The sequence below is a fragment of the Prionailurus viverrinus genome, chromosome D4 (assembly GCF_022837055.1).
Source record: "Prionailurus viverrinus isolate Anna chromosome D4, UM_Priviv_1.0, whole genome shotgun sequence".
Classification (NCBI taxonomy): domain Eukaryota; kingdom Metazoa; phylum Chordata; class Mammalia; order Carnivora; family Felidae; genus Prionailurus; species Prionailurus viverrinus.
In genome coordinates this window covers 69,852,845-69,879,263 of record NC_062573.1, presented here as the reverse complement: position 1 = coordinate 69,879,263, position 26,419 = coordinate 69,852,845, and the positions used below count along the sequence as shown (strand labels likewise).

At 43.7% G+C, this 26,419-nt stretch overlaps 1 protein-coding gene across 10 annotated transcripts in view; it reads left to right on the top strand.

Annotated features, from left to right (window-relative positions):
* The window catches only part of GCNT1 (glucosaminyl (N-acetyl) transferase 1), a 47,138-nt gene that overhangs the window by 6,280 nt on the left and 14,439 nt on the right, over positions 1-26,419 (top strand). Inside the window, exons 3-6 of one of the 10 annotated variants that reach the window (XR_007146469.1) lie at positions 5,277-5,448; positions 16,429-16,531; positions 18,419-21,966; positions 25,153-25,156. Coding sequence is in view for 8 of the 10 variants with exons in the window: in XM_047831097.1 (XP_047687053.1) it covers positions 18,563-19,849 (1,287 nt within the window). In the remaining 2 variants the exon portion in view is untranslated. Of the gene's footprint in view, positions 1-5,276; positions 5,454-9,855; positions 10,032-14,359; positions 14,377-15,975; positions 16,046-16,095; positions 16,532-18,418; positions 22,126-25,152; positions 25,157-26,419 lie in introns of those variants that run through there. The other 9 variants (XM_047831097.1, XM_047831098.1, XM_047831095.1 and 6 more) reach the window with 9 other exon arrangements.

Below are 26,419 nucleotides of genomic sequence, written 5' to 3'. Positions count from 1 at the left end.
TTATTTATTTTTGAGACAGAGAGAGACAGAGCACGAACAGGGGAGGGTCAGAGAGAGAGGGAGACACAGAATCCGAAACAGGCTCCAGGCTCTGAGCTGTCAGCACAGAGCCCGACACGGGGCTCGAACTCACGGACTGTGAGATCATGACCTGAGCCGAAGTCGGCCGCTTAACCGACTGAGCCACCCAGGCGCCCCCCCAGACAGCCCTTACAATGTTAGAATACACAAGCTTGGAGCGTCCTTCAAAGTGCTCTATCACAACATCATTGACCAAGAGATTTTCAAAAATTAAACAGATTTAGTAATATATTGCTTTCACTACAAATATTAATAACAATTCATCTTTTATGCCATAAGTGACTAAACGAATAGGCTTTAGTCCTCCTCTCCCCGTCTTTTTTGTTTTACAATGTGCAGAATTTATTAGCGCAGTAGGGTGGCAGGGTTGTTGTTTTTTTTTACCTCAATACCTGGGATTTGTCATCTCACCCCTTCGAGGAGTGAAGAGGCGGACACAAAATGAGCAGCAGGCAGAGGTCTTTGGAGTATAGGATCAGAAAGCAAGAAGGGTATGAGCTCTCTTCACAGAGGGGGGGCGTTGGAAAGTGAGTGCCTGCGACTATAGGGGAGGGTCCTTGTTTTATGAGGGTCTAGTCATCCCCCCCCCTTCCTGCCCCCAGGTTCCTTCTCAGGTTTTACTCTTCATTGGCTTGACGCCTCTAGGTGCTGGGTGGTCCATTCCTGATTGGCTCGTTTCCATTGTATGAGGGGTGGTCTTCGGCCCTAAGGTGAGGTTCCCGGTGGGTCACTGGTCTTCTGGTCTACTGATTTTGAGTCAGGTCTTTTGTCACATTCCTGAAGCAAGCCTGAGGGGGAGTAGGTGGGGTCTGTTACATTCTTAAGAGGAACCTTACCCCTGAGGGGGTTTGCTGTGGTCAGACATTCCCAGCCTTGTTCCAAAATGTGTGTTCTTCCCTACCTGGGGACTTGAGGTCCTGATCTTTTCCTTCTCTGCCTATTTTATTCTGTTGTTTCCTATCATAGTAGTACACGAAATTTTTTCAGAAAGATACATATATCGATAGGACTTTACTCAAAGGTTTTACTCTTAGTGTTGGCGCGAAAAAATTTACAAGCCTATCACTGACAGTGGAGTCAAAGTGGGGCTCCCCCCACGGCAATTTGAGAAATCGATTTCCTTATAAGACTACCTCTTCCCCATGACGTGCTCCTATAATTCATTCATGGAGAACAAAATTGCCACTACATCTCAAACTCTGAAAAGCAACGAATACAAAGTGTATGTATGTGTCTTGCTTCTCTCGAAATGGGTACGTTCAACTTACTTTTAGATAATCCACTTTAAATGCTTTGAAAAAGAGAGAGAGAAGAAGAAAAAGAAAAGAAACTTCTGGAGTGTTGTGGCCAGTGCTATGCTCTAGGACAGGTAAATGCATTAAGTCATTTCAACATAGGCCATGTGGTTCTTGACTCAAGCCGTTTTGGGTCTTTTTGGTAAGCAGATTGGAGAGGGCTACATTCTCCTCTGCAGGTGAAGGTGAGGGTTCCAAACCAAGTCTTGAGTCCATTCTGCCCCGTCTGGGGACTCTGACCGCATCTCCCACAAAAGGCTCATTTGGGGTAGCAGCAGGATTCAGCTGATCACCGGGTTGCAATCAAGTAGTCATGAGTTTTCTGGAATCAGTGGTGGGACCCAGGAATGCGCCCAAGGCACTATCCTGGGCTAATCGACTTGCTGGGCTTGATCGTCCTTTTGATATGCGTGCAGAACGCACCTCTGGGATGCCCCAGTTCCATCCACAGGGTTGGAACACCCCGATCTCATCTTTGCTTACCCTTTTCTCATGTCAATCTCGTTAGAAGTCATTAAGTTCATCCAGGAAGCTTCATTTCTAACACCATTGCTAATGAACAAAACACTTGGTTTACAACAAAAATTCCGGAAGTAGTAGCTGCTCGTGGAGTATGGCCATCCCAGGAGTGAGTCCCTTGTAACCTCCCCAGCCCCAGGGGGCACCCTCAGATCTATTGTTTCTAGCCCGGCTGGCTAGCTGTTCTGGAAAGTTCCTTTCAGCACTATAACGGATGCACTGTTCCCAAAATAGGTTTTTTGTTTCTGTTTTTGTTTTTGCAATTTATGATATTTATTTATTTTTATTTTATTTTCTGTTTATAAAAATTTACATCCAAATTAGCATATAGTACAACAATGATTTCAGGAGTAGACTCCTTAGTGCCCCTTACCCATTTAGCCCATCCCCCCCTCCCACAACCCCTCCAGTAACCCTGTTTGTTCTCCATATTCACGAGTCTCTTCTGTTTTGTCCCCCTCCCTGTTTTTATATTATTTTTTCCCTTCCCTTATGTTCATCTGTTTTGTCAAAGTCCTCATATGAGTGAAGTCATATGATTTTTGTCTTTCTCTGACTACTTTCACTTAGCATAATACCCTCCAGTTCCATCCACGTAGATGCAAATGGCAGGATTTCATTCTTTTTGACTGTCGAGTAATACTCCATTGTGTGTGTGTGTGTGTGTGTGTGTGTGTGTGTGTGTATATATATATATATATATATACCACATGTTCTTTATCCATTCTTCCATCGATGGACATTTGGGCTCTTTCCATACTTTGGCTATTGTCAATAGTGCTTCTATAAACATGGGGGTGCATGTGTCCCTTCGAAACAGCACACCTGTATCCCGTGGATAAATGCCTAGTAGTGCAATTGCTGGGTCGTAGGGTAGTTCTATTTTTAGGTTTTTGAGGAACCTCCATACTGTTTTCCAGGGTGGCTGCACCAGCTTGCATTGCCAGTTCCCAAAATAGTTTTTAACTATATGGACCCAACCTATAATTTCCCCCAGAAGGCTCCACCTATAACCTTTGTGTGAATTCCTTGAGATCAGGGAGACATATTTTTTATGATTGTGTTTTTCCCCCAGAACCTAGGATTCTGTTTTGTGTAATAGCTGCCTGGGTGTGGAATTAAATTGAGTGCATTCGGGTTAGTAAACCTAAAATACAGTTTCTGATTTTGGAGGTCTGAAAAAAGTTACCTGTAAGAATAAACTAAAGATTTGAACGTTGTCCAGAGAAGAGAAAATCTAAATAATAATAATAATAATAATGAACAAATTGCTAATGTTTATTAAGGGCCCATCTGTCAAATATAAGTTTTTGACTTATATTTTTCTTTATGAAAACTCTAAAGGTACACATGACCCTAATTCAATCAAGTGGCCGAAAACTACTATTCTTCTCTTTCTTTTTTTTTAATGTTTATTTATTTTTAAGAGAGATGGAGAGAGGGGGACAGATCTGAAGCAGGCTCCGTGCTGACATCAGTGAGCCAGATGCGGGGCTCAAACTCCCAAACATGATCATGAGATCATGGCCTGAGCCAAAGTCAGCCGCCTAACCGACTGAGCCACCCAGGTGCCTCTGTTCTTGTTGTTCTCATTTGTTATTATTTTTACCAGAGAAGAAGCCGAAGCCTGGAGAATTTAAGAGCTTCCGGGAGTCTGAGTTAGTGGGTGATGACACCCAGTTTGTGAGCTGAGCAGTCTGGCTTCAGAGCTGAAATCATTGCTACTAAACTGTCCTTCTTCTCCCATGTAAACATACTCAAGAGAAAATATTGAGCCCCTGGTAATCAAAGAAATACAAAATGAAACTCAGTGATGTAGCATTTTACAGCTGGGATATTGACAAAAATAATTACACAGTGGATGAATATGTGGTACATAGTTAAGATAATTACGTAGTAAATGTAGAGAAAATGGTGCTCAGATATTATGAGTGGCAGTATAAGTGACTATAGTCCGTTTGGAAGGCAGTCAAGAGCCACAGAAACTTGGAAGTTTTGATCCAAGCATCCTATTCCTAGAAATCCTTTATAAAGCCAAGAGAAAACACTATGTGTATCTTCAAAAGAGTTCATAGTTCGTGTTCATAACAATATAATTGGGAAATACCCTTAGTATCCAACCACAAGACACCTACTAATTGTGGCAAAAACAATACTCTCCGGTGTCCATTTAAAAAAAAAAATGAAAAAAAAATGGAAAAAAACCCAAAAAAAAACCAGAATAAGAAATTGAATCCCAGATGCTATGACATCTACTCACAAATCTAAGTCAGTAGTGTCCCTGGACAGGCATCAGAAGGGAATAGGAAAACGATGTGTAACCGGCCTGGAACTCCAAGTAGCTTTTTGTTTGTTTGGAAAGTGTCCTCACTGTAATGCTTTGCGAGCCTGTTTAACCGGAGCTTATGTTGGAGGATTTGGGCCATTTAATCTCAGTTTGCAATTTTGAGTGAAAATTAAAGACTTAAACATTTCAAAGGCGCTTGAAAAAAAATACCCCTTCCCCCAAACAAAAAGAGGACCACTGAATCTTTTCGGGTGTGTGCTTCTCAAATTTGTCCAGTGATCACTGACAATATATTTGGAGCCTTGTTTTTTAGTGGGTTTATTCTGTACAGACTGGAATGCAGCTTATCTGGATGCTGTTTCATCTCAAAAACCTTTTTTTCATGTTATTACGTAGAGAATTCCCTCATTCTTGGCTTTGGCAATACCTTCGAATTCAAGAAAGACACCTAAATGTAACCTGGATACAATGAAAATGTTGGATAAAGTTTGCCACTCAAATTTATGCGCCTGCTTTGAGGGAGTGGTCAGATCACTTTATCGCATTGGGTATCTGATGTTGAAGAGGTTGCTCTGCTGTACCTTAGGGCTGAAGCCTTCAGAAGAAGAGTTGTCTTACTGACACCTGCAGGAACGTTTGGAAGGTTCTGGGGCTCCTTGGAAGGTAGGAGGTAGGGCAAGGTATGGTTCGAAGCAGTTAAAACAACCGGACCCAGGGGTGTTCTTGGCCGGAAAGTGAGACTGCTCTGTTCCCTCTGCCTTTGGGGAGTCAGCCCTGCTGGTAAACTGGAGCCAATGACCTTAGTCAAGGCAGCCTAAAGCCTCAGTTTCCTTGACTGTCGAAGTGAGAGGGAAAGTAACAGTTCCAGGGTTGCGTAACTCTTCTCGTGAACAATCTCCTTAATCCCAAAATAACTTCCAGGGTAAAAGTGCCATCAATTTTAAAACCTCCTTTGTAAGGAAATGAAACCACCGCTGTAGCGAACACGTAGTTCGTCAAGTGCCTGTCAATTTCAGATGCTGTTAATAACATAAAAAAGAAAGGGAGTCCTCGGGCTTGTGCAAGTACAACCTGATTGGTACTTTGTCTTGCAGCGGGACTTCCCGGTCATCGTCGTCCTCCGCTCGCCCAGCTCAGCCTGGCCGGAGTTCGGCGTCCCCAGCCCCTGTCCGCCGCCCACCTGCTGAGGAGCAGCAGAGTGCTGTGTCACTCAGGAGTTGGGGACCCCTGACCCAACCCAACCGCCCTCGTGCGCTGTGCAGAAAGGTAAGGTCAGTGCGGAAGATTTGATGAGCACCGCGCCGTACGAGGCCAGTTCTTTGGGGTTTCTTTATAGAGACGCCATCTGTCAGACCACACACAGGGGGCTTCAAATTCACGGTATGCTCCCCAACGCACCATAACTGGGAGCATCTAGATACTGTACTCTGGTTTTCTTATCTGGAAAAGACTATGAGCTTGAAGGTACATTTAACAAAAGCATCCAAGGCATTCATTGCTGTACCTTTCGTTGAGGGAAAGAGGGGATTTTCCTTTCTTTTTTTTTTTTCTTCCTTCCCTCCTTTCTTCCTCCCTTCCATCCTTCCCTTCCCTCCCTCTCTCCTCTTTCTTTCTTTCTTTCTTTCTTTCTTTTTCTCCCTCTCTCTCCCTTTCTTTCTTTCTTTCTTTCTTCCTCTCCCTCTCTCTCCCTCTTTCTTTCTTTTCTTTCTTTCCTTCCTTCCTTCCTTCCTTCCTTCCCAGGGAACTTCCTTCCTTCCCTCCCTCCTTCCTTCCCAGGGAACAGCATGAATAGAGGGGGTGGGCTAGGAGTCTGAGACTAGCCCAGTTACCAGTAGCTCACTGACGCTGTGCATGGACCAGTTACAGAGACCAGGTTATGTGGAATTTCATGCTAAAATGGGAGATGATGGTGATGACACCTCTTCTGTTTATGGAGAAACTACCACATACTAGTCCCTGTACGAAGTGCTTTGTAGGGTTTTCTAAACACCACCAACCCCCTGAGGAGGGCATTATGACCTCGATTTTTCAGATGAGGAAGCTAATAACACTTGGAGAGATTAGGCAGCTTGCTGAAATCATGCATTAAGGCGTGACATAGTTGCGGGGCACCTGGGTGGCTCAGTCGGTTGAGGGACCAACTTCGGCTCAGGTCATGATCTCATGGTTTGTGAGTTCGAGCCCCGCGTCGGGCTTTCTGCTGTGAGCACCGAACCCTCTTTGGATCCTCTGTCCACCTCTCTCTCTGCCCCTCCCCTGCTCACGCTCTCTCTCTCTCAAAAATAAATAAATATTAAAAAAAGAAAAAGGACATGACATAGTTGTGATTTATAGTCCCTCCTGTTTGAGTTCACACTGCTGTTTTTCTCTGTGGCTGACTCTGTGAGCGAGTGACGTTCGATTTCGAAGAAGGGACGATCAACTGCAATTTGGGAACAGGACCACATGCTAGAGGTTGAGCTGGACTTTAACATGTTGAAAAGAGCGCTTCTCATTTCTGCCAAAGATTAACTTGATATTTTTCTGTATGATAGAGAATATCTACCCTGACAATTGTGATTAGCAGGCCAAAAATCCAGACATATGTTATGACCTGGAATTTTAGGACTTCCTTTAAACACAAAAAGGAATCTAGTATTTTGGAATTAGAATTTCTGGTCCTGGGAAGTATTTAAAGCCTGGAATATTTGAAATCGGGATTGTTCAGAAAACCCTTGACACACGGGCTGTGTGACGAGCAGGTGGGACGGAAACCAGGGCCAGTGTTAAGATGTCTCTGCTAGAGAATTGTTCTTGATGTGTGGCCCGGCCAGCCATGTGCTGTCTGTGCCCTAGTTTTCTCATCATCCAAATTAAGAGCGGACAAAATGAACTTGAAAGTGCCTTTCAAATCCAAAGTTTCGTTTCCATAACACCGTGGTGGTCTATTCAATATTCTAAACCACCTAGGATTAGATTTTAAAAAAATGAAAGAAAAAAGTTTACTACTTTTCAGTCTGGAAGTTTGAAGTGAATAATAAGATCTCTCACGCTTGATTTTGGCCTGCAGTGGTAATGAGGTGAAGATTCCTTTTTTACAAATGTGTGTGTGCACGCACGTGCATAAGTAGATGTATTTCATTTAAGTCTATCGAGGTCTGCCTCCACAAATGAACTCTGCCGCCTTAGAGGACATGTCTGTCCCATTTCAAAGTTAGTTTAGCCCTAAGTCCTGCATTCAGGAAAGTGGGATAACACTAAAGATGTGTAGGCAGTCTTTGAGGGGGGGGACAGACAAATGATCATTGTTCTTTACCTTCAAATTTTCATGACACTAACCTACAAAGGTTTTTTGTGTTCACACAACCTGGGTTCACTCCTCCCAGTGCTCTCCTAACATATGTTCCTTCATGCCGTGTCTTCTCTTAATTTAAAAAGCCTCTTTTGGGGCTCCTGGGTGGCTCAGTCGGTTAAGTGTCCAACTTGGCTCAGGTCATGACGTCACGGTTCTTGGGTTTGAGCCCCACGTCGGGCTGTGCGCTCGACTCCTCTGTCTGCCTCTCTCTCTGTCCCTCTCCTGCTCGTGCGCTCTTTCTCTCTGTCTCCAAAAAATAAATGAGCATTAAAAAAAAATCTATTCATTGTTGTGGTTTACCACATTGAGAAACACACTTCTTGTAATAGATTTTGGAAAGAGGTCCTCAGGGCTATGGAACATGAGGGGCAAACAGCTATTATCTCTCACTTTCCTTTTCGTTTTAAAACTGGGTTTGCCATACATCACAGTCTCTTCCTTTGCTTCAGGCTTTCAGATGTGTTCTCTCTCCTTTTTCCTACTGTCTGAATCCTACTCATCTTCCAAGATTCAGGTCAGTTGTATTTGAGGAAGCCTTCTGGATCCTTTCTTTCCTTTTTTTTTTTTTTTTTTTTTTAAAGTTTATTTATTTTCAGAGAGAGAGAATGAGCAGGGGAGAGGCAGAGAGAGAGGGAGAGAGAAAATCCCAAGCAGGCTCTGTCAGCACAGAGCCCAAAGTGGGGCTTGAACTTGCGAAGTGAGATCATGACTTGATCCGGGGCTTGAACTCGAGAACTGAGATCGTGACCTGATCCGGAACCAAGAGGCGGACCCTTAACTGACTGAGCCACCCAGGTGCATCTGCTTTCTTTCCCTCTTGGTGGATTTACAGCTTTCAGTTAGTTCTGCAGCAGAGACCTGGGTGCCGTGCATCTGGCCAGCCGAGCCCACTAGGCAGAAATGGTAGGTTTCAGTTCCTCTTTCTGGCATCAGCTACTTAAGGGCTTGGTTGTGCCTCCAGGGGAAGAAGCAATACGGAGAAGAGTGAATGTTATTTCTAGCAATGAATGAAGTTCACTGAAGTTCATAGCTTCATCCCACAATAGTATAGTGAATAAATGAAAAAAAATCTATAGACCTTTTCATGCCATTAATTCAGGTGTAGAGAACCCTTTCTTTACCTCTTCCTTCCTTCCCTTCTTTCTCTCATATAGGTGATCACACAGATGAAACCTATGTATAATTTCATCTAAAATCAGCAACAGGTCATTGAGAAACTTTCATTAGTTATGCTATATAACTTAATTTCTTTAATGTTTATTTATTTTCTTGAGAGAGAGAGAGAGAGACAGAGCACAAGCAGGGGTGAGGCAGAGAGAGAGAGGGAGACACAGAATCTGAGGCAGGCTCCAGGCACTGAGCTGTCAGCACAGAGCCCGACATGGGGCTCGAACTCGCAAACTGTGAGATCATGACCTGAGCCGAAGTCGGATGCTTAACCCACTGAGTCACCCAGGCACCCCCTGAGGTGTCACATTAGCACAAGCTCCTGAGACCCCAACAGTGTCTGCTCCTCCAGACTGGCCAGGAAAAGTTCTTGGGGTGCTCCAAGCTTAGGAGCATGATTAGAAACACCAAGCTCCACAGTTTCGGTCACCATCTCCCAGAGTTTGTTCCAGAGTTTTCTTGGGGTCCAGCCACAGAAACACAGGCAATAGGAAACCTACTATGAACAGCTCTGGACCCCGTTTCCTGTGCCCTCTTTCCACACAAAATAAGATCTTACAACTAAAACACCAGATGGTGTGACTGAAGGAGAGGGCTGAACCCAGCGCCCCCCACCACCGCAGGGCCAGGCACAGAATGTGGCACAGAGAATCACTCATTATGTCTGTTGAGCGAACAGAAGGCTCTTTCTCGGGAAGCCCTCTGACTTCTGAGTCGGTAAGCATCTGACTTCTGCGCAGGTCATGATCTCACGGTTTTTCAGTTCAAGCCCCGCATTGGGCTCTCTGCTGTCAGCACAGAGCCCACTTCAGATCCTCTCTCTCCGCCCCCCTCTGCCCCTCCCCTGCTCACTTGCACGCGTGCTCTCTCTCTCTCTCTCAAAATAAATAAATAAACTTTAAAAAAAACGCTTAAAAATAAAATGTGACACCTCAGAAACCCGAGGTGACAGGCGAGGTTCCCTCCGATGAGGCCATGGACGCACAGGTGGAAGAACCCTACCCCGAATGGCAGGACATGGCCTTGGGGTCTTAGCTGCTTCCTGCCCCTTCCCTTGGCTGCTTCAGGGTGGCGCTTGGTCACCCTTGATTGAGTCGCCATCCTCTGAGATACTTGGACAGACACCTTTAGCATCGATCACGATAGTGGCTATTTTGTTCCTGTCACGGCAGCCTCTGGGTCACGCAACGACGGTCCTTGGGAGTTTGCGAAATGGAGCCTAGAGGAGTCTCCAGTGGGACTAGAGGCCAACTGAACTGAGACCATCCTTCCTGCAGTGGAAAGACAATGGCTGTGGACCCTGCTTTCACCTTCTGGCTGTTTGTTTACGCACGTGTTATGCACCTGTGTATGTTTTTAAGAACAAAAAACCATTTCCACTACTCAAAATGGTACAGTAGGCAACAGGTAGAGAGAATTGTTCTCCTGTATAATAGTGTTGTTCGGACTGAAGCCAGAACTGCCGTGGTGGAAATTGCCGAGAAGAAAGGAGTTTACCTTTTTGAAATCCACCCTTTCTTCCTTCCCGTTGACTCACCTGTCGGCTCTAACCTTACCCAAGGTTAACAGAGCTAACGAGTGCAGGGCCCTTTTTATCTTGCCCCTTGTCTCGGAGTCTTGAAGGTAATGAGAGGCTCAAGAGAAAAATCCTGATCGTTCTTAGGGTGTGTCCATAAGTATACACATATTCACATAAATCCGCTAAATCCTTCCGCTTGGAGGTCTAAATAGGTTACGTCATAAATTTTTAACAAAACCTGTGTTATTCCTTGCTCCCTCCCTCTTCCTGCTCTGCCTTTTCACTATTACCATTAATTATTTTAAAAAGAGTTTAGGAGAATAGAGCCTGAGCCACAGGTAGCTCGTTTCTTTCTTGCTTTCTTTTCTTTTTTTCCATTTTCTAGGTAGTGATACTTAGCTAAATTCACTGAAACTAGTAAGTGTGTGATTGGCATGAATGTCATCTTTTGGAATTGGTTTCTTTAAAATACGGAGTCGTGCGGTACTCATACTTAGCTGTTAGTTTTTACATTGTAAGGTCTTCTCCCGTTTCCGAACTTAATTGCAAACCGAAATCTACCTTTGATAATCAGTGGTTTCTGGACTTCCTTTACACATATCTCCCTACGTACTTAACCCTTGCGAAAACAGCCCCCCACTTCTTCTGTCTCCTCGTTGAGACATTGGGAGAGGTGATGGATGAGATTGAACAGGAGGGGTGGTAGATGAGATTATCGCTTGGAGCAACGACGTCACTTAGAGCCTCTCCCACGGGCAGGTGTGTAACGCTGGGCGAAGCACACAACCCATTGCTTTCAATGACCATCTTTCCCGTTGCTCTGTGCTCCTATTAAGGTTTCATTGGATCTCGATTGGACGGCTAGTGTGTACATTAAGACTGATGCCCGGCAGAGCTAAGCCACAGAGCACGCCGGTTGCTTTTTTCATCATTGCGTGTCTCTGATTTCTTTGGAATCAATAATTACCACCCCCAACCCTCCCATCATTTGCTTTGTTTGCAAAGTACTTTGTTTACAAGTTCACTGCCCAAACTCTGCCTGTAGTTGAAATCGGTGTTCCATATGCTTCTTCCCTTCATGTATTCCAACAGTTCCATCTAGAAGACCTCTCTCCTGGGGCCCTCTGATCTGCCCAGCCTGTTAGGGTTGTCTGTTGGCCTGTGACATGGCCTAGGATGTTCCTTTACTATCATCCTGGGATATACCTTTTCTGATTCTTATACCTTCCCCCTTCTTAGTTTATACTTTAGGTTTTTTTGTTGGTGGTGTTTAGTTTCTTAAAGTAAACTCTACCCCCAAAGTGGACTCGAACACACAACCTCGAGATTAAGAGTTGCACGCTGTACCCACTGAGCCAGCCAGGCACCCCTATACTTGTTTTGATGGCGCTTATCCTCCAGTAATTTCCTGAGATAAAGCGCATAAAGGTAAATGTTTTGCGAATTTGCATGTCTTAAGATGTAAAATCTTTTAATTTACCTTTTTTTTTTTAAATTTTTTTTTTCAACGTTTATTTATTTTTGGGACAGAGAGAGACAGAGCATGAACGGGGGAGGGGCAGAGAGAGAGGGAGACACAGAATCGGAAACAGGCTTCAGGCTCCGAGCCATCAGCCCAGAGCCTGACGCGGGGCTCGAACTCCCAGACCGCGAGATCGTGACCTGGCTGAAGTCGGATGCTCAACCAACTGCGCCACCCAGGCAACTCTGGGCTCAGACTCACAACCCTAAGATCCAGACCTGAGCCGAGATCAAGAGTCAGATGCTCAACTAACTAAGCCACCCGGGTGCCCCAGAAGCAGCATGGTTTTACGTGACCCAGCCTTGGTGGCCATACAGTGTCACATCTGCCAAACTCTTCTGGTCAATGTAGTCATGAGATTGACCAGATTCAAGGGGAAAGGAATTTTGACTGTTTCTTGATTGTAGAATACAAGGTCATACTGCAAAAGAGCATATGGGGTGGGAGTGTTGTTTTGTCTGTTTTCAGGCTATATAATCTGTTTTAATTACTGACTGGTTGAATGCAGTATTTTTTCCTATCTCTCTGAGGACATTATTATTAATTTTCTTCTCCGTATACACAATCTGTTTTTGAACATTTGGGGGAAATTTCCAATTTAAGCAGCGTATTTAAGGCTTGGCCTGGTTGGATTCCCTAGTAAATAAACTCCTGCTTTGGCTTGGCTGTCCAAGTGCTGGGAACTGATAGCTGGAAATAGGGAAGGATATCTCAATACCTATTGTCTTTGCGTTCACTTAACCTCACTGTTTCCTGGTTGGAAACCCCACTTTCCATTAGGCCTGGTGTGCCCCAGGCTGCAGAAATGAAATCTCGGGTCTTGGCCAGCTGTCAGGGTAGAGACCTAACTGTTCTTATTTTTTTATTTCGTATTTTTTTAAAGTTTATTTATTTATTTTGAGAAACAGCTCATGTGCAAACGGGTGAGGGGCAGAAGGAGAGAGACAACCTAAGCAGGCTCCCGCTGTCAGTGCAGAGCCCAAGGTGGGGCTCAATCCCCAAAACTGAGATCATGATCTGAGCCAAAACGAAGAGCTGGATGCTTAACTGACTGAACCACCCAGGCCCCCCAAGACCCAACTGCTGTTTTCTTCTTTTTGAGAGAGACAGCGTGAGCAGGGGAGGGGCAGAAGGAAGGGGAGAGAGAATCCCAAGCAGGCTATGCACTGTCAGCACAGAGCCCAGTGTAGAGCTCGAACTCACAACTGGTGAGATCATGAACCATAAGATCACGACCTGAGCCGAAACCAAAAGTTGGACGTTTGACCGACTGAGCCACCCAGGTGCCCCAAGACCCAGTTGCTTTCAAACAGCTGCCAGTCAATACTATTTTGTTGTTGTTGTTGTTGTTGTTGTTGTTGTTTAAGCACTCTCACCCCCCATTGAAATCTGCCACCATTTCTCTGACACTTTTGAACACCCTGTAGCATAAATAGAGCTGATTCTTTCTTTCCCTACTGTCAGTCAGCCTGGGATTCTTGGGTCTGTTTAATCAGTTCCCTCTCGACTGTCTGCTTTTCCAATTTGACTTGCTGCCTCCTCTCTCACTCTCCCTGAGGTCATTGTTGTCTGTCCTCCTACTCCAGTGAGAACTTCACTGCACCCCAATCCTGACCAGTTGGAGTTGTTCATTTTCTTCTGTTGGAACGCTTCTAGAGACTGAACTGTTACCTCGGGTGCGTTTGACCTCTTTCTTCTTGTCCCCTTCCTTGACCAGCTCTCCTTAATTAGTATCAGCATTATAAAAGGTCAGAGTTTACTTTCGTTATTTATAGACCTTAATATTTTTGTGCTTCTTGGTTTTAATTTAAAAAAGGCACGTATTAAGATCTATTGCCGTTAGGTCCTGGCTTTCCTTCTTTACATGGTGGAATTATTTTCTTCTTCCATGTCTTCTTTTTTTTTTTTTTTTTTTAATTTTTTTTTAACGTTTATTTATTTTTGAGACAGAGAGAGACAGAGCATGAACGGGGGAGGGTCAGAGAGAGAGGGAGACACAGAATCAGAAACAGGCTCCAGGCTCTGAGCAGTCAGCACAGAGCCCGACGCGGGGCTCGAACTCACGGACCGAGAGATCGTGACCTGAGCCGAAGTCGGACGCTTAACTGACTGAGCCACCCAGGCGCCCCTTCTTCCATGTCTTCTTAACTTGTGTTTTTCTACTTAAAAACATTCATGGTCGGGTCCACAAGGAAGTCTTCCCTTTCAGGAAAGGCATCCGTATTCAAGGGAGAGACTTTCTGTCTCTGCTAAGAGACTCTCTCATCCCTGCTAAAATGTTTGCCAGGTTCTTTAGTAGACTCTGGGTGAGGAAGCCTTGGTGTGTGTTTGGGTCACATAGCAAAATGGCAGATTAGGGGCATCTGGGTGGCTCAATCGGTTGAGCGTCCGACTTCAGCTTGGTCAGGATCTCATGGTTTGTGAGTACGAGCCCCACTTCAGGTTCACTGCTGTCAGACTGTCCGTGCAGAGCCCGCCTTCGGATCCTCTGTCCCCCTCTCTGCGCCCTTCCCCGCCTTGTGCTCTCCCAAAAGAATAAGTATTTTTTTTAAGTGGCAGATTAAATGTAAATGGACTAAGATCTCCAATCAGAGATCAGCAATATGGATTTTTAAAAAGTAATCCAACTATAGGATATCTACAAGAGACATGGTTTAGATTTAGAGACACAATTAGGTTGAAGTAAAAGAATGCAAGTATATACCATGCAGACAAATACCCAAAGAGAGCTAGGGTAACTATACTAATATCTGACAAAATAGACTTTAAAACAAAAACTATTAGAGACAAAGAAGGACATTTCATAATTATGAAATGGATAGAAGGAAGAACGTCAACAAGAAAACTTGAACTATAATATAAACCAACTAGACTAATGGACATCTGTAGAACAATTCACCCAACATCAACAAAATACACATTCTTCTCAAGAACACACAGAACATTGTCCAGCATAGGCCATTGTCTTAGACCATCAAACAAACCTAGGAACATGATCACTATGTTGAAAGGTGAGCCTATGTTTAGCTTTGTAAGAAACGACCAAACTGCCAAAACGATTGTACCATTTTGCATACTTGGAGCTCATTACACCTCTTGAGTGTGTAGATTAGTTTTTTTTAAATCAAATTGGGGAAGTTTTCGGCATTATTTAAATATTTTTTTCTACCTCTCCCCTGTTTCCTGTCCCCCCCCCGCCCCCACCTTTTCTTCTGCAAGTTCTACTGTGCATCTGTTAATATGCTTAATAGACTCTGTTCATTTCTCTCTCTCTCTCTTTTTTTTTTTAAGATTTATTTTTTGGAGAGAGAGAGCATGAGCAGGGCAGGGATGGGGGGCAGGAGGGGGGAGTGCAGAAACAGAGGATCTGAAGCAGGCTCTGCAATGAAAGCAAAATGTCCAATGCAGGGCTCGAACTCACTGTGAGATCGTGACCTGAACCAAAGTCGGGACGCTTAACCCATTGAGCTACCCAGGGGCCCCCTCTGTTCATTTTTCTTGTACCTTTTTTCTTTTTGTTCTTCTTTTGTTTCTTTTTGTTCTCTCACTTGACCTCTGCTCAGTTCCACTGATTTTTTCTTCTGTCAGCTCACATCTGCTGTGGAGCCCTTCTAGACACTTCTTCAGTTCAGTCATTGTACTTTTGAATTCCACATTGCGGTTGGGTTTTTTCTTTATAATTTTTCTCTCTATTGAGATTCTCAGTTTGGTTAAATATCATTTTCATCCTTTCTTTCAGTTTTTTGGTTCTTTGAACATACTTCTAATAGCTGACTCAAAGTCTTGAAGTCCAATGCCCCAACTTTCTCAGGGACAGTTTTTAGTTGACTGCTTTTTTCCTGTATCTGGGCCAGACTTGTGTGTTTCTTGCTGTGTCTTGTAATTTCTTGTTGTTGTTGCAAAGGGACATTTTATAATGTGTTAACTCCGGAAGTCAGACCTCTGTCCAGGAACCCTGCCCAAGGTTTGTCATCGTTGCCCTTTTGTTTACCGACTTTTCTAGGTTACTTTTCAAAAGTTTATTTTCTTTGTAGTGTGAGGCCACTTCAGTTTCTCTGTTCACTTAGCTTGGAGATCAGATCGTTTAGTGGTTGCATAGAGACTGCCTCAAATGTCTGATCCGGGAAAGGGTAGGAACTGCTTAGTGGCATCAGTTTGTTTATATGACCTGATGTCTTAGCGGTTGCGATGCTTAAGTATTTTAGCAGGCTCCTCCCCTCCCCCCCACCCCCCCATGTTTCTTGAATACAGGTCTGGTGTCGGGTGGTGGTGGAGGAGATACTTGCAAGAAGATGAACTAAGCCGCTAACTCAATTACAAGGTTGTCTTTAATGGGCCAGTGAGCACAGATATCTTCCCCGGTTGGGGGGGGGGGGGAGGGTAAAACATATTGGATTTTCCAATCATATTCGACCATTAAACTATTCCTTGGCACCCACTTTGGGACGTGCTACTAGAGGTTTTTTGTTTTTTTTTTTTTTTTTTGGAAAAGCTTGACCCAAATTGCAAATATTTTCAAACCTGAGCCATATACAATAAGCATTAGGAAAACAAGACTGGCGGGAAAGAAATTTTAAAAGTGAAAAGTGAACCAGCCATAATTGGGAGAAACAACAAGTGTATATGTAGGATTAGTTCACCAGCATGCTTATGTGTATGTACACTTACGTGTGTGTTACATCCCTTCACGTATTTTTTAAAAAGCCTCGTGGGGCATAGCACCATCGCTAAATGCCTGGTACATTTAAGAAGCCTGACTGCGGGAGAGGCCCTCTACAAACGCTGTTACCTGGAATCTGAGAACTAAGTAAGCCAGACTTTCTTTAATTCTAAATGGAAAAAAAAAAAAAAATCTAAATACTTTTCATAACGTTATACTAATAATGGCCAGTTGTTTATTTTTATTTCTGTTGTTAATATTCACAATTTATTTGCTAACTAAATATTTAAAAGTTCTAGTGTTAATCTAGTCTTTTAGTTAGAACTTTTAGTTCTAGTGCTAACTGGTCTTAAAAAACAATTTCAAGAAAACAAAACCCAGTTTCAGATCTCTAACTCTGATATGGAGACGATCAATATTATTTGACTTTCTTTGTTAGAACAGTAGCACTTGGGGGCGCCTGGCTGGCTCAGGCAGTAGAGCATAGGACTCTTGATCTCGGATTGTAAGTTCAATTTCCACGATGGTTGTAGAGATTACTTAAAAAAAAAAACCTTAGGGGCACCTCGGTGGCTCAGTTCATTCAGCATCCAGCTCTTGATTTCGGCCCGGGTCGTAATCTCGCGGTTTGCAGGATCAAGCCCCTCGTCAGGCTCTGTGCGGACGGCGTGGAGCCTGCTTGGCATTCTCTCTCTCCCTCTCTCTGCCCACCCCCACTACGTGCTTGCTCACTTTCTCTCCCTCAAAATAAGCAAGCTTTCAAAAATAAACAAGTAAAATAAAATCTCCAAAGAAAAAAAAGAGCAGTAGCCCTTATTAGTTATAGAAGCGATTGCCAAGTTATGAAATTGATTCTTGCAAACAAAACATACTTGGTAATCCTTGTAAACATAGTAAAAATGGGCCGGGTTCCTCGTTGGAATCTAGACAAAAGGCCTGTCATACGTTATCGTTTGTATGCAACTTGTTTTTCACAAGCCTTAATCATTCTAACCTGTGAAAAGTGTTGCAGGAAAGGCAACCGTGTCCCTGGTTTGGACTGTGTGTGTCCTCTCTTCCTGTGGTCCCGTGGTATGGAACTAGGAGACGTGTTCAAAACAGGCCCAAATCGGGCCTTTCTGGTTTAGTTTGACAATTCAGTGGGCTTGTTTTTCCCCTCCGAGAGTCTTTAAAGGTCACAGCTATTTTTGAACTTCTCCTTAAGAGCACCTCCAGTCCCAAACTGGTGAGGAGCAGAATGGAGCTGATCTCTTCACATATTTGGGGCCGGGGGTGCCACCCAATGGACATCAATGGGCGTGTCGGGAGGAACCCAGATTAGTAATGATTTCAAGGCAAAGGGTGCTAATAAAACTAAGAGGGGAGAGCAGGAACTCACCTCACCAACTGTGGAGAGTTAAAATAATTATAGCTTAGGTCTTCAACTCTGATTTGTACTTCCATATTCCTGAGAGGTAAAATGTTTATTATAGGACATTCTAGCACGTCTTTATACATAGATTTTTTTCAGATTTTATTTTTAAGCAATCTCTACACCCAACATGGGGCTCGAACTCAAAACCCTGAGATCAAGAGTTGCCTGCTCAGGGCGCCTGGCTGGCTCCGTCGGTTAGGCGCCCGACTCCTGATTTCCGCTCAGGTCATGATCTCGCGGTTAGTGGGTTCAAGCCCCGCATCCGGCTCCGCACTGCCCGTGCGGGGCCTGCTTGGGATTCTCTCCATCTCTCTCTCTGACCCTCCCTGCTCACGCTGTGTCTCTCTCTCTCTCTCTCAAAAATAAACAAACATTAAAAAAAAAAAGTTGCATGCTCTACCGACTGAGCCAGCCAGGCACCCCCCCCCCCTTGAATTCTTTTTTACTAATCTAGTATTAATATTACAGATGGTGTGTTTCTTCTGACACTGTCCTTTTCCCCTAATTGGCCAATTTGGTTCTATTTTAAATATCTGACCTAGCCAAGAGGATGGTCTTTAAACCTGAGAAGATGTCGGCAAAGACCACGTTTATGTATATTCCTTCTGTTTTTCTTTTAGCGCCATTCTCCATTTCAAGATGCCTTTGCCATTTTGACAGATGCAAACTGACCCCTCTCGAGGCCACGACAGAAGGGGAATCATGACCGTTTGAAGCCTGGAAGACTGCCCTCAATTAAGGAAAACCCTCGATCATTGTCTGAAATGCTGAGAAAGTTGTTGCGAAGGAGACTTTTCTCTTATCCCACTAAGTACTGCTTCTTGCTTCTTGTGTTTTCCCTAGTCACCTTCTCTGTTTTAAGAATTCATCAAAAGCCCGAATTTGTAAGTGTTGGGCATTTGGAGCTGGTTGGGGAGAATCCCAATAGTAATATTAATTGTACCAAAATTTTACAGGGGGATGTAGATGAAATCCAAAAGGTACAGCTTGAAATTCTAACGGTGAAATTTAGGCAGCGCCCTCGGTGGACAACCAGCGACTATATAAACATGACCAGAGATTGCAATTCTTTCGTCAAGAGGCGCAAATATATCGTAGAGCCCCTTAGTAAAGAAGAGGCGGAGTTTCCCATTGCGTATTCTATAGTGGTTCATCACAAAATCGAAATGCTTGACAGGCTCCTGAGGGCCATCTATATGCCTCAGAATCTCTACTGCATTCACGTGGACAGAAAATCAGAGGACTCCTTTTTGGCTGCGGTGATGGGCATCGCCTCCTGCTTCAGTAACGTCTTCGTGGCCAGTCAGCTGGAGAGCGTGGTGTATGCCTCTTGGAGTCGGGTTCAGGCCGACCTCAACTGCATGCAAGACCTCTACAGGATGAGTGCAGACTGGAGGTACTTGATAAATCTTTGCGGCATGGATTTCCCTATTAAAACCAACCTGGAGATTGTCCGGAAGCTCAAATCGTTAATGGGTGAAAACAACCTAGAGTCCGAGAGAATGCCATCCAATAAAAAAGAAAGGTGGAAAAAGCATTATACAGTTGTTAACGGAAAGCTGACCAACACGGGGACGGACAAAATGCACCCTCCTCTTGAAACGCCCCTGTTCTCAGGCAGTGCCTATTTTGTGGTCAGTAGGAAGTATGTGGGCTATGTGCTAGAGAATGAGAAGATCCAGAAGTTTATGGAGTGGGCCAAAGACACCTACAGTCCAGATGAGTATCTCTGGGCCACTATCCAGAGGATCCCCGAAGTCCCAGGCTCACTGTCCCTAAGCCAGAAGTATGACATGTCTGACATGCACGCGATCGCGAGGTTCGTCAAGTGGCAGTACTTTGAAGGTGATGTCTCCAAGGGGGCCCCCTACCCGCCCTGCAGCGGGGTCCACGTGCGTTCTGTGTGTGTCTTCGGAGCAGGTGACTTGAACTGGATGCTACGCAAGCACCACTTGTTTGCCAACAAGTTTGACACGGACATTGACCTCTTTGCCATCCAGTGTTTGGATGAGCATCTGCGGCATAAAGCCCTGGAGACCCTGAAACGCTGACTCTTCATCGTAGGCAACTTGAGAAGTAAAAGCCACGCGTGAGACGAGACGCACCCCATCCGATTCTTCTGCCTTGTTCATACACATCGGAGAAACTCTAGGGGGCGCCCTTGGGGGTGGGGACTCCCAACTGTGCGTATCCTCCAAGCTCTGTGGTTTCGCCGGAGCACAGTGGGCTAGAAAGGTTATAGCATCACATGTTGACCTAGCGTTAGCATGGGGCCAGGACGGGCGCTGAGTGGCCCCGGGTGGCTGGGGAAGAGACCGTGCGAAAACCAGCCTCTTAAAAGAGCTCAGGGACTTAACAAAAGGATTTCGTCTGTGCCAAAATTACTTTGAGAGCTTTAAATACGACAGTTTTCTTGATCTGAGTACATTTGTAGCAACAACCAATTGTAAGGATATAATTTATCTTGCAGGATTCATTCGGTCATAAGGAGTTTGACTTTAAGTGATCGTTGTAAATAACTTTGTCGTAACATTGTGCTGTGTGTGTATCAGTATGTGTCATCTCAGGGAACTTGCAAAAGGGGGCTTGATTGAACATGAATATTTCTGACTAATTTTCCCTTCCAACAATGTATAGATGTTTTTTGAAAACAAGAAAGTGATGATGTCTAGTTTAGTTGATTCTGTGAATCATCTTAGCTTATTAGAAAAAAAATCTCTTAGGTTATTTAAAAAGTTAAGATATCTTTGTTGTTCTAGTGTCTACAGAGGACACTTTAGTTTTTCCAAATATTTTTCTCTACTTTCTCCCCCCCCCCCCCCCACCGGTCTCCTCAGACCCCGCTATCAAGCTGTACTGTATAAAAACTTGTTTTCAAGGGCGCCTGGGAGGCTCAGTTGGTTGAGCGCCCGCCTTCGGCTCAGGTCATGATCTTGCGGTTTGTGGGTTCGAGCCTCGTGTCGGGCGGGCTGGGTGCTGACAGCTCAGAGCCTGGAGCCTGCTTGGGACTCTGTGTCTCCCTCTTTCTCTCCCCCTCCCCCCCTCAAACGCTGTCTGTCTCTCAAAAATAAACAAACATTAAAAGACATGTTTTAAAAAAAAAACCTTGTTTTCATGGTGCCCCCATATGACTGCCTCAGTTCTCTTTTGTGATTCAAGCGATAGCAACCCGTGCAGGGATCTCAGACAGAAAGGGGAAGGTAGGTATGGGGAGTGGCACGAACGGGCCATGTGTGGGCAATTTCTGAGGGCTCTGAGGAGTTTTTAGCCAGCAGTCTACTATTTCTACTTGATTGTAAAGCATAGCCAATGAAAGCGGTAACATAGCAAGGTCATAATATCAAACAGTTTCCAGGCACTCAACGGAGAAAACATTTTTTTATTCCTTCAAGTTAGAAAACGTTCTCGTTTTATGGAGAGAGCTTTGTTATCCTGACCCTCCTGAATGAATGTTTCACATTTTTTGAGCCTTTGTCATGTGCAAACGTGCCAATAGGTAGACTTCTGTGTTTTGCATGATTAAATAGGGTAGCCGACGTTGGACCAAGAAAAACATAACTGGAAACTCACAAGATGATGTCAGTGAGGGCATTATGTGATAGTGCTGTCTCTTGCCATCTAAATCAGTTTTTTCTTTTAACACCTGTCAGATGTTTCTCCCATGCTCTCAGTAGATGGATTTACCTGTTAGATGGGTTCCCCTTTTTTTTTCTCTAAAATCAGTGATACTTGTTGACAAATACTTTGCGTCTATGTCTTATGTTTTTACTTCATTCATGGTGTCTTTTATGGACAGTGTTTTTCATTTCTTATTTTTGAAAATTGGCAAATTTACAGAAAGTTAAAAATAATATAACCATAATGACCACCATATAACCTTCACCTAGAATGGCTGGTTGCAAACATGGTGCCCCGTTTGCTTTAAATTATATGATAGATTTTGGAGTTTAGCAAAATTGATGATTAAGTCTTAACTTTTTAATTTACAAATATCCAAGGTTATCTCAACACTCTTGTTGTAGCGTGACTGCATCTGATTTGCATTTAAATGGACAGGTTTTGGGAGATTTTTCTCCACGGTAGACATAAAGACTTTAGAGTCTCATTTCCCCAAGTCTCACATGAAAACTACCTACTGTGATACCTCAACTTTCTAGAATGGCTCTTGGTGAGATATGTCTGAACGTCACCCTATTGCTAATGCCTGTTATAGGGATTATATAGAATCTGTTTATTGTGACTCCCTTTTATACGTTTTAGCATGACTTTAATAAAATTTGTACTACTGAGACATGGGGTGCCTGGCTGACTCAGTCCACAGAGCACACGACTCTTGATCTCAGGGTTGTAAGTTCGAGCTCCATGTTGGGTGTAGAGATTACTCAACAATAAAATCTTATAAAATAAAATTCATACTACTGGGACGAGCAAGGTGAAAAATTAAAAAAAAAATGGTTTCAAAAGGAAGCAAAAACTCAAGTTCCTTGAGAAAGTTCTAGAAATTATTTAAATTGTTCCCTATATGTCAGTTATTAAACACTGCTTTTACTGTCATCTAGGGTCTTGTATAGGGAATGGTTAGGAATCATTCGCAAAACATAAACTACAATTTTGAGATGGAAAGTTTATTGTAGTTAATGAAATACTGCATCAAGTTACTATATTTCTTAATAAGAACAAGAGTGAACAAGATCAGTTCTTTTATAGGCAGTACCTAGGCGCTTCTATAGTAAGCAACTGTTAAGCTTTACAAATGTGAAGTGTGGAGAAGGAAAACTATTTCCTCTACCTGGGAAGGTTCTTCTAGCTGGTCTAAGAATCGAATTGACGCGAGACTGACTAACCAGAGAAAAGCAAACAAAGTTTAATAAATATCAGGTATACCTCTGCGTACATGGGAGACGCCCGGGAAAACAGTAACTCCGTGGCAGAAACCATTACCCTAAACATCACCTTCAGCTAAAGACAAAAGGTGTTGGGGGTGGGGAGTCCGTTATAGGAGGCTACCAGAAAAAGCACAGCAAACTAGGCTAATGTTAGGCAAATTTAAGTCCATGCCTTTTCCATTGACAATAGTTTCAAGAGATTTAGAGTCATTGCCCTCTTGGTACTGGTACTGAAGGAGATTTCCCTCCTATATGTAAATATCTCTTAAAAGGGCAACTTGCACTTGGTTTTCAGAGTTTCTCTTGTGTCTGTAGCTTCTTAAAAATTGCCAGCTTAAAATAATCAGCATGCCAAAGAAGAAAATTAGGGGGTGGCAAAATTTGCTCCCCTACAGAAGCAGTATTGTCTCTAAACATGGATTTGTGTTAGCCATCGAATATAATTCACTAACGTAAGTAGGGTTTCTTTCGTAGTTATTTAGGGGAGGAGGAAGCCATGTTTTAATTCACACGTAGGCCCAGTTAAACTGGACTTTTGTAGGGAGCTTAGAAAAATAAAAGTTATTTCTCATCATGTCAAATACAAAATAAATGCCACGCTGTGTTCATGGCAAAAGTGACTACCATAGGTTGTAGTCTTTGACGGTGGGCACGACCGAATGCATTAGTAACGGGGCATATCACCATTAAAATTCGCCATTCAGAAATCAGTCCATGTCTCCACAGATTATTATCTTTCCCTTAGCTACCAGCACTTAAATTTAGTAGTCAACGTGGTACTTTGTAACCAACAAGTGTCGTGTGTGAGTAGTGATTAAGAAATATTAATTCTTGGGGTGCCTGGGTGGCTCAGTCAGTTAAGCGTCTTTGGCTCAGGTCCTGATCACACAGTTTGTGAGTTCAAGCCCCGTGTCGGGCTCTGTGCTGACAGCTCAGAGCCTGGAGCCTGCTTCGGATTCTGTGTTTCCCTCTTTCTCTGCCCCTCCTCTACTTATGCTCTGTCCCTCTCTCAAAAACATTAAAAAATTTTTTTTAAATAATAATAAAATAAATAAAAACATTAATTCTCCAGTGGTGCTTGGGTGGCCCAGTCAGTTGAATGTCCAACTCTTGTTTTTAGCTCAGGTGATGATAGGGTTGGTGGGATGGAGCCCCTCATGGGGCTCTGTGCTGATGGTGCAGAGCCTGCTTGGGATTCTCTGTCTCCCTCTCTCTGCCCCTCCCCTGCTTGCTCTTTCTCTGTCTCAAAAAAATAAACTTGAAAAAGTTAAAAAAAATTAATTCTCTAGGCAGAAATATCTGAGAGGAAAAGGGTGTGGTAATGGTAGAAAATTTAACACATTATGCAAAAAGATTCAGATGGGGGGGTGGAGAGGGGTGCCTGGGTGGCTCAGTCAGTTGAGCATCTGACTTCTGCTCAGGGGGTGATCTCACGGTTTGTGGGTTTGAGCCCCGCATCGGGCTCTGTGCTGACAGCTCAGAGCCTGGAGCCTGCTTCGGATTCTGTGTCTCCCTCTGTCTCCCTCTCTCTCTGCCCCTCCCCCACTCATGCTCTGTCTCTCTGAAAAATAAACATTAAAAAAAAATTACAAGCCTGCTTGTCAAAAATTTAACTAATGTGTGCTTTCTTAACATTTTGAGGGATTGTCATCAGCATATTGATTTAATATTTTTTGATGCAATCGAAACTTAAAATGACTTATAACTATTGGGAAAGAAAAGACTGTTTTCATTACTGCAGATCATATGTTCGTCCAAATAGAAAGCCCAAAAAATCTTGTCTTAGGGTTTTTATAAAATTAACCAATATCCAGATATTCAAAAATTAAGTTTTTCTACATTCAAGCAAAAATTAAAAAAAGGTTTCACAATATAATGGGATTATGTATCATTCATCACAGCAACAAACTCAGAAAAATGTCCAAACTCAAGATGTGCGTGGGACAAATAGACCTGTAGGGGGGAACACTACATTGTGGTCCTAGATGATAAATATTTTAGACACGTCCCTTCCCAAACCAGTCCATCTGTTAAGTGGAAGTCCGATCACATTGTCAAAGAGTTGGTAAAATTGTTCTAAATTTTATCTTAAAGAAAACATATGCAAGAATAGCTAGGAATACTTTGAGAGAGGAAAGTAAAGAAGTCTTAAAATACTAAATATGACGCCTTGTTTTTTTTTTTAATTTTTTTTTAACGTTTTTATTTATTTTTGAGACAGAGAGAGACAGAGCATGAATGGGGGAGGGACAGAGAGAGAAGGAGACACAGAATCGGAAGCAGGCTCCAGGCTCTGAGCCATCAGCCCAGAGCCCGACGCGGGGCTCGAACTCACGGACCGTGAGATCGTGACCTGAGCCGAAGTCGGATGCTTAACCGACTGAGCCACCTAGGCGCCCCTAAAGCCTTGTTTTAAAACCAAAAAATTAAAAATGTATTACTAGTTTACATTTGAACTCTCAGACCAGTACAGTAATAAGCCAGAAATAGGTGTCAGCGGTTGTAAAATACTGCAAAGGAACTGAAACTGCTTAAAAGGATAAAGTTGAACAAAAATCAAAATGGCTGCACTAATGCTTCAGGGAAGCTCGATTTCAAAGTCACCTTTTTCTTCTCTTCTGCAAACCTCCTCTCCTCCCTTCTTAGCCTATTGTTTCAGAAACCTGGTACCACCCTGAAGACGCCGTGGGGGAGGCTGGTGCCAGGTAAACAATTCCTGGCAAAACAGGTTAGATCCTGTATTTCCCTATAAACCCTCCCTAAGCCTTTCCTCCCGGCCAGCTTGCAGCCTGCCGTTCGTGAAGGCCAGATCCTGCTGCAGGTTCCTTTGCTTCGAAAAGCAATAAAGCTATTGTTTGTTCCTCTTTATCCCCAACTCTGTCCTGGAGTTATATTTGGGTTCTGAGGCCCAGAGGTCAGTTTTGAACAACAGAACCGTCAGAACATAGGAAGGGAAGGGTACATATTGGTACATATTGGAGGACGTTAGGTTACAGTTTCAAACCCCAGATGGATTAAGGATAAAATAAACTAGAAGAACCTACCAGTGACTCTCCGCATGTGATGGAATTTTCCAGACAAAACCAATGGGCAGATTCTTTAGGGAACAGATTACAGGTTTAACTAAAAGTATGTGTCTTCTGAATATGAGACAGCAGAAGGCAATCAGGATTGGAAAACTTGCTAACAAAATTTGGAAGAGGGAGGCTGTGGGGCGCTTGGGTGGCTCGGTCCGTTGAACATGCGACCCTTGATTTTGACTCAGGTCGTGATCCCAGGGTTGTGGAGTCAAGCCCTGTGTTGGGCTATGTGCTCCATACTGAACGTGAAGCTTCTGTGAGATTCTCTCTCTCTGTCTCTCTCCCTCCCTCTGTCCTTCTTCCCTGCTTGTGTGTGTGCTCTCTCTTTAAAAAAAAAAATGGGAGGCTGAATACCTTAATATAGAAATAACTTCTGCTAATATTTTTTAAAACAGCCTTATTGGGATAGAAATTAGGGGCGCCTGGGTGACTCAGTCGGTTGAGCATCCGACTTTGGCTCAGGTCATGATCTCGCGGTCGGTGAGTTCGAGCCCCGTGTCGGGCTGTGTGCTGACAGCTCAGAGCCTGGAGCCTGCTTCGGATTCTGTGTCTCCCTCTCTTGGCCCCTTTCCCGCTCATGCTCTGTCTCTCTCTGTCTCTCAAAAAATGAATAAACGTTAGAAGAAAAAAAAAAAAAGAAAGAAATCATATACCA